This window comes from Phymastichus coffea, unplaced genomic scaffold (assembly GCF_024137745.1).
Source record: "Phymastichus coffea isolate CEN01 unplaced genomic scaffold, Cenicafe_Pcof_1.1 PCOF00056, whole genome shotgun sequence".
Lineage (NCBI taxonomy): Eukaryota > Metazoa > Arthropoda > Insecta > Hymenoptera > Eulophidae > Phymastichus > Phymastichus coffea.
In genome coordinates this window covers 355,574-363,443 of record NW_026706867.1, presented here as the reverse complement: position 1 = coordinate 363,443, position 7,870 = coordinate 355,574, and the positions used below count along the sequence as shown (strand labels likewise).

The window sequence follows — 7,870 nt, the reverse complement described above, 5'->3', positions numbered from 1 at the left end:
ATTTTCGCGCCAATAGTGACTTGTACGGTGTGACTGGAAAAATCGCGTACAAGCGACGAGGTAAGCGTGATTTATTATAAAAGTTTCGTGAATCTCAATATCCCTGACAGACACTCTCACTGATATATAATAATATTAAGACAAGTACAGATTATACATATGAAAGAAACGTCACTTGACATGCTTAATATGAATATAAAAACCTTAACATTGGTAGAGAAACATTTGTTTTGTCATTGAAGTTTGCACTTAGAAAATGCATATTGACGTAATCAGTTATTTACTGCCGAAACAATGAGTAGGAAGTTACAGATAACAATGCAAAGTTTTATATTGAAATAGCCTTTTCAAGTACCGCGTCTATAATTTATGAAAAAAGTTTATATATATAAACTGTCGTTAAAATCTGAGTATTCTCAGCAAGACAATCCTATTCAAACTAATTTCGAATGGTAATAATCGTCAGTCTGGCTAGCGACAAAAAAAACCCAAAGGACACTCGACAAAGTACATAAGTTAATAAGAGTAGAATGAGCGGTAAATCGCTCGTTAACAGTCGGCTACTGCAACTAGATGTAATCATTCGTCGACAAAAAACATTCGCCAGTGCAACAAGAAGAACGTTACAGGTTTTTATCATTGTAGAAATAAACATTTTGGATGTGGGAACGTTTGGAAATTACATTCAAAGTGGTATAATTAAATACTTAGTGTGCACGTGACTACAATTAGTTTTACGCTTCAAGGCGCGGGTAAGCAGCTATTTTCTATTTTCCGCGCTCGCAGTCTTCGCACTGACATCGTCCTTCTCTCAATAGTCAAGTAAAGCCAGCCACGCGATTGCTTATTTTTGTAGGAAGAAGATAAACTAACATAACATTGTGGTGAAATAAGTGGGTTTAACCTCTAATATCGGGTGATATAGAAAAAAATTTCTATTGTAAGCGTAAATTTCGATCACAATCTTATTCTGCTCTCAAAAAAACTGAATAAATTCAGATTGTGAATAACTACCTTATTAATATGTTTTAGAAACAAGTTGATTGTTACAGCTAATTTGTTTATACAATAATGACTCGTAATAATGGTAATTCATAGATATTTAATTGAGATATAATTTTCTTATTATTTCCAATTGAGAATTATTACTGTTACTATATTTCTCCTGCAGTATCAAAAGACAAGAGCCTGCACCAAACTCAAGATATATCTTTTAGTCAGAATGAATGCATGGTAATGTTTAATTCTCCAATCATTTCAAACATTTAAAAAAATATTTATTTCAAATTTGTTTACTTAGCAAGTGCGTGGCTATAAAAAGAGTTGGCCAAAGACTTACCTGATTTATTTAGCATACATATTAACGATTGGTGGTTTACGACTAATTTTTCATTGGTATCCACATATTCATCTTTATGCAACACATAAAAAATGTTCTCTTGCCGAGGCTACAAATATTCTCATCGTTGTAAGTTTTCTCGTAGAAAAACATAATTCAGCTGATAAATTTATGAAAAATATCTCAAAAATTTTAACGAATTAGTAGATTGATTATCAAGGCAAATATCAATCTTACTTTGTCAAAGCTGTTAAAAATCTTTCCACTAAGAATTGGCGGTAATTTGCTAAAATTTATGTAACGACGTAAATCCTAAAGTAAATATAACTTGTTATTGTTTTCTCGACAGAGTAAACAAATTATTCACTATACAAAGCGACCGTGAATTAGATTTACTGAATAAGTTGACAGATGTTAATCTGAAAATGAACTTGGAAAACGGCACAAAAATAGAATCAGAAGAATTCCGTGTATTTTGGTGTAAAAAAGAATGCTACGTTTGGGACGTTAAGAACAATGAATTTTCCAAACTTACAAGCTTAAAAAACGTGACTTATTGCTCGGATCTAAATGTCAACAACAAGGGACTCTCGAAAGAACAACAAATTTTAAGGTAAGAAGTCTCATGTAAAAAAATAGTTTCTTGTATTTGCTTAATTCAAACATAACTTTTCAGGCGAATTATCCATGGAAACAATGAGATTCATATTCCGGTAAAACCCTTAGCAACGTTATTTGCTCAAGAAGTATTAAATCCTTTTTGTGTTTTTCAATTATTTGCAATAATATTGTGGCTTTTCGAAAGTTATTATTACTACACGATAGTACTGTTAATTATAATTTCGTGGAACGTTTTATATTCAGCGTTGCAGACGAGAAAGGTGACCACATTGATATTATAACTATCAAAGTTTCAGCTTATATACCGAGGAGAGTTTCATTCTCTATTTTCAGAATCAGATTAGTTTGCGTAATACCATGGCTTCAACGGAAACGGTCAGAGTAGTGCGAAACAATGGAATGTTTGAGAGCATTTCCAGTGTGCAATTGGTCCCAGGTGACATAATAGAATTGCCAAGGCAAAGAGGAACGATCATTTGCGACGCAATACTTTTAGATGGTACTTGCGTTGTTAATGAAGCCGAACTCACTGGTATCAAACATAATGGAACTTTAAAACATTGAACTTCATTTGGCAAATTTTTAATGACGATGGTTTATTGCAGGGGAATCAGTTCCTGTTGTTAAAAATCCTTTGCCGTGTGAAGATGTTTTGTATAATTCCAAATTACACTCGTATAATACTTTATTTTGCGGTACTACCATTATTCAAAGTAGGTAAGTTTCTGCATTAAAATTCCTCACATGATTCTTCAATGTCAATGAATTTCCTTTGAGATTACAATTTATTCGTCAATATTTCAGAAATTACGAAGATAGACCAGTATTAGCGAAAGTCATAAAAACCGGTTTGCAAACTGCCAAAGGGACATTAGTCATCTCTATACTTTACCCGCCTCAAAGTGACTTCAAATTCAAAGAAGACATGAGAAAAATCATGACGATACTTTGTGTGATAGGTTTATTTCAAATAATTTACACAGCGTTTGTACTTGTAATTGTCCCATCGATGATCTTACATCCATATTAATGTATATCAGTTAATCGCTGGATTTCGTTTGATGTTATAGAGTGAAAATGAAATTTATCGTCGAGTCCCACAATTCATCGTATTAACCACTTTGTCAGAAATCACACTTGTCTTGCCAGCTTCTCTTCCTGTCGTTATGATGGTAGGAGTATCTTACGCCCGTAGTAGATTGAAAAAGAAACATATTTACTGCACCGATACCAAAGCAATAATCACGTCTGGAAGCGTCAACTGTATATGTTTTGATAAGGTAAATCTATAATGAAAGTATTATATATCATTGACAATATTATTATGTATGGTTTGAAGACCGGCACATTAACAGAGGATGGTTTGAGCATCATGGGAATTATACCAAGCACTCACCGGATGCTTGGCTATCTCGAGAAAGATCTGACGAAACTCAAGAATCATCCAATATTTCAAGGAATGCTTGTGTGTCATAGTCTTGTACACGTTGACGGAGAACTAATGGGCGATGTTCTTGACTTAGGCGTATGTAATAATTTGTGCATTATTATTTAATTTTAAACTTAAATTAAGTCCCTGTAATTTAAATTTAAATCCCTATTAAAATTTTTTAATTAAGATATTCAAGAGCACCGGTTGGCAACTAGCAGAGCCGGAAAAAATTCAAGAAAAATTAGTAACAACAATTAAATCCCCGGACAACAATGAAAAAATCTATACCATCAAACAATATCAGTTTTCAAGTGATCTTCAACGAATGTCTACTATTGTAAAATCACCCTATTCCAATGATTTAAATATCTACGTAAAAGGGTCACCGGAGATGATACTTAAGTTAAGCAAACCTAGTAGCTGTCCGCAAGATGCATTTTATGTGTTACAAAAATATACGCAGCAGGGGTTTAGAGTTATTGCTTTTGGATGCTCAAAACTTGACGTTGGCTGTGAACAAAAGGTGAAAGAATAATGATTCAATATGTGAAGACTTAATTTATTATCATAATTCCCATGTTTAATCAAGTAGATCGAAGCTTTACCAAGAGAGGAAGTTGAAAAAAATCTGGAATTCTTGGGATTCATTCTATTTGAAAACAAATTGAAAAGTGTTACTAAACGTATTATCCAAGAATTAAGAGATTGCAATATGCGTGTTATCATGATTACAGGTACCATTACTTACAAATATATTAGATTAGTATTGACAAAAGTTATTTTCAGGTGACAACATTCAAACTGCTATATCAGTAGCAAAAGAATGCGGAATCGTATCGCAAGAAGAACGCATATTAAACGTTTTGATGCAAACAAACAATTCAAACTCTACCAAAATATTTTTCAAGAGTAATAATCCTATCAAAATTAATCCTAAATCGAATCGAATTAAATTCGCCATTACAGGAGATATCTGGCAATTTTTGTGCAAGAACGACGCAAAGTTACTGGCTGAAATTTGTCAAAGAGGAGCTGTTTTTGCAAGAATGACTAGTAATCAAAAGCAACAACTTATTCTCGAGCTAATGCAATTAGGCTACAACGTAGGTATGTAAAAAAAAGAAAAGTACGTATCGGAGATCATTCGAAATTTATGCCGAAAAATATGACAGCAATGTGCGGTGACGGAGCAAACGATTGCGAAGCTTTGAAAGCAGCCCACGTTGGTATTTCATTGTCCGAGGCAGAATCAAGGTAAGAAATTTCTAATATTATAAAAATATACACTACATCGATGGATTTTCTATGTTTTTGTCTTTCAGTGTAGCAAGTCCATTCGTTTCTCTAACTTCAGATATAAGTTGCGTAACAACATTGATTAGAGAAGGTCGTGCAGCATTGGTCACTTCATTTAGTAACTTTGAGTTTACTATCACCTATGCGCTCGTCGAGTCCATTTCAACTTTGATACTATTCTGGATCGGTTCGTGTCCCACCAATTGGCAATTCATGTACATTGATTTCTTTCTCGGTCTCCTGTTTGGACTCCTTTTTGGTAATACTAAAACATACGAAGGAAAATTTGCTAAAGAACCACCAACTTCGTGTCTCTTCAGTGTTGGGCCTTTATTATCGGTCGGCTCACATCTTTTTGTTTACGGAGTTTTCCAGGTAATGTCAAATATTACTAGAAAATATAAAATACACAACATTGCCAATATTCTATGTGTAAAATAATTACAAGTAAGAAGAATAATCCAATAAATAATAAATGAAGATTTTTTCAGTTTTTTAGTAAAACTAGTGATGTTTAGCGTGCTTCGTGTGCTCATATTATTTTTTACGTTCATTTTAATACACGAATATAAATCAAAATTTTTATTCCCGAAATTAATAATTCGAAAATTCAATATGCATTAAATATTCTTGTGATTTGATATTAGATATAACCAGCGACATTATTTATTGGTAACAGTTATGCTGATACTCATTATTTGAAAATGTTATCAATGAAGTTTTAAGTTTTTGTCCCAAATTGTATGTTAAAAAATCATCGTTCAAAAGTTTGAAAAACACGATAACAAATGTATTATAAGTTTTAAAAACATTATAGTTTTCCATAATCATATCCTTCACGATGTAAATAACATACTTCGGTATAGTAGTAACGTTCACAGTTGTAACTAGCACCTTTTTAAAAAAAAATTATAACATTTTACGTGACTTAACAAAGCTGAAACTGACATTATTTTATCGTGATAATCTGTTGATTTATATCTTTTATTGCGTACTTTATTTTTTGAAAGTTAAATTTTTGCATAGAGCAAAGTTCAATTAATTTCTCTACCGAGGTATCAGTCGGTCATTGAGGTTAGTATGATTAAAGCAGTCATTTCAAATTAATTTCATGCTAACTATATTCATACACTTTTCAAACATTTAATTGTTTATAAAAATCTGCAGTAATCTTTCATAAGCGTACATATACTATCACATAACAACTGATCACGTGAGTATCTTTCAGAGAATCAGATCACGATTAAACTGAATTCACTTTGTCAGGATTTTTTTTTATAGGAGGTTCTCTTTTTTATTTTACCTTTTGATAATATTTGATTCTAATAAATTAATCCTTAATCTGAGACTCAATCAACTTTCAATTTCAAAATATCACTAAAAAATCTTTGTTTTTCATGTTATTTTTATTCATTGCTACATGAAATTCTCTATAGATCTTCATAATTTTTTCAATTAATGGAAAATATTTAGGGTGCAGAAAAAATATTCTCAAACCAAAAGTAATAATAATAATTATTTACAGCTGTCTGTATTTATAGCAGTTAGACATCAAGATTGGTATACGCCATTCGTAAAAAACGACCGATTAGATTTCAGATGTTATGAGAACTACTCTGTAGTATCGCTATCTTATTTCCAATACATCATAATAGCTATATCGTTTTCACGTGGGGAACCTTACAGAAAGCCTATATACACGAATCATTTACTCATGATTGCTTTACTGATTACCGCGTTAGGCAATATTTATTTAACTCTTTGGCCAGGTAAATAATTCTCATGCCTATATAAATGATTTACGAAAAAAATGGTATACATGAGTTGTTTATAGATCCATGGATTATTGATTTATTTGAGTTGCGAATGCCACCTGAAATGAAATGGCGATACATCATTGTTGGTCTAGCATTCTTGAACTTCGCCGTATGCTTGTGGATGGATGAGATCGTCATCAAAAAATTGCAAGGAAAAATTGAACGCATAATCAAAAGAATGCATCGACAGAATCAAGTTGAACCGAAGATAAATCATCAATTATCGATTATTGGTAAAGAATCAATTGATTTGGACAAACCAAACAACGAAGTTCCAAAAATTCGACATAGTTATGCTGGCAGACAAACTGCGACATTTGAAAACCGAGCTTTCTTAAATGATGTCCGAATAAAAATATAATATAATACAAACAGACAAATATGACCATAAAAATATAAAGTGTAATAGTCAAACTAACAAATCTTTATAAGAGTTGAAGGATGTCTGTATAAGGAGATCTTCGCTCGAGAAGTGTCAGATATACTTTTGATGAACTAGATGAGATCAGTGTAATGGTCGGCAGTTGGTGATATGAGAGTTACGTGGACAATATATATAAATTAAGCGGAAACGAGTGACATGCCTTTTCCCCACATTTTGATTATTGAAATTTATTTCATATGATGATATGTGCATGAATATTTTTTTCAATTTTGTAGATCATTAAACTTTTTATTACATACTTATCACGTTTACCGAGCATTCAATAAAATAATTCTATTTGCAACATTGTACAATTAACAACAGAATAAATGGAAAAGAACAAAACCGCGCGATATATTCATGAAGACCTTCACCGCAAATTGAAAAACAGCAAAAACTACTTCATCTCGTCGAGCAAAATGAAAGGAAAAAAAATATTCGCACTCGAGTTAGCGAAGCACACAGACGCGCACGCGCGCACGCACACACGCACGCAGCAGGCAAAACAGTTTCCTCGCGCGCATAATTTTGGCGCCTCTTGCGCGAAAAAGGACAACAGGGTGCGGCCAAAACAAGTGAGTGTTACAACTGGCCATACATCTCCGCGTTTAATTAGCGCGAGCCGCTGCCTCGCGGGTGCGAAGGCGGGGGAAGAAGAAAGTACGCGCACCCAATTAGGCCGTCGGCCCATTATAAATTAATTATAACGCAGCAGAGTCTCAATCTCGACGAGTGGTCCGCTGGCAAGTTGCGCGCGTCAATTTGTCTCTCTCGTGAGGCGCACAGCAAGAAAAATCCGACTTTTAATGGAACCTACCCCGGTATACCAATTGTCTAATGCAATTGACCCGTGTTGCTACTTTGCTTAACTATATTATTAACTAAGATGATGCGATTACTGCGATTTCCTGTCGCTCTTACGCACAATCAATGTTCTTTCT

General features: G+C 33.3%; 1 protein-coding gene across 4 annotated transcripts; it reads left to right on the top strand.

Annotated features, from left to right (window-relative positions):
* Nucleotides 1-808: 808 nt before the first annotated feature.
* LOC131666088 (probable cation-transporting ATPase W08D2.5) lies at nucleotides 809-7,261 on the top strand. Of its 4 annotated transcripts, none has more exons than XM_058938452.1 (18): nucleotides 809-940; nucleotides 1,033-1,087; nucleotides 1,172-1,468; nucleotides 1,544-1,617; nucleotides 1,689-1,952; nucleotides 2,016-2,220; nucleotides 2,294-2,492; nucleotides 2,566-2,677; nucleotides 2,765-2,954; nucleotides 3,031-3,240; nucleotides 3,300-3,485; nucleotides 3,580-3,915; nucleotides 3,985-4,126; nucleotides 4,179-4,499; nucleotides 4,565-4,646; nucleotides 4,715-5,063; nucleotides 6,214-6,457; nucleotides 6,523-7,261. In XM_058938452.1, exons 5-18 carry the CDS (start codon nucleotides 1,765-1,767, stop codon nucleotides 6,864-6,866), a joined length of 3,108 nt encoding a protein of 1,035 aa, XP_058794435.1. In that variant the 5' UTR covers nucleotides 809-940; nucleotides 1,033-1,087; nucleotides 1,172-1,468; nucleotides 1,544-1,617; nucleotides 1,689-1,764; the 3' UTR covers nucleotides 6,867-7,261. The 4 variants fall into 4 exon arrangements, with proteins under 4 accessions (XP_058794435.1, XP_058794436.1, XP_058794434.1 ...); XM_058938451.1 differs by lacking the exon at nucleotides 809-940 and having other exon boundaries at nucleotides 1,172-1,233; nucleotides 1,301-1,468; nucleotides 1,547-1,617; XM_058938453.1 differs by having other exon boundaries at nucleotides 1,172-1,617.
* The last annotated feature ends 609 nt before the right edge of the window (nucleotides 7,262-7,870 follow it).

Coding starts and splice junctions, on each gene's coding strand:
- LOC131666088 (XM_058938451.1), top strand. Junction 3,241..3,299: donor ACTGTATATGTTTTGATAAG/GTAAATCTATAA, acceptor TATGGTTTGAAG/ACCGGCACATTAACAGAGGA. Junction 4,500..4,564: donor GCAATTAGGCTACAACGTAG/GTATGTAAAAAA, acceptor AAAATATGACAG/CAATGTGCGGTGACGGAGCA.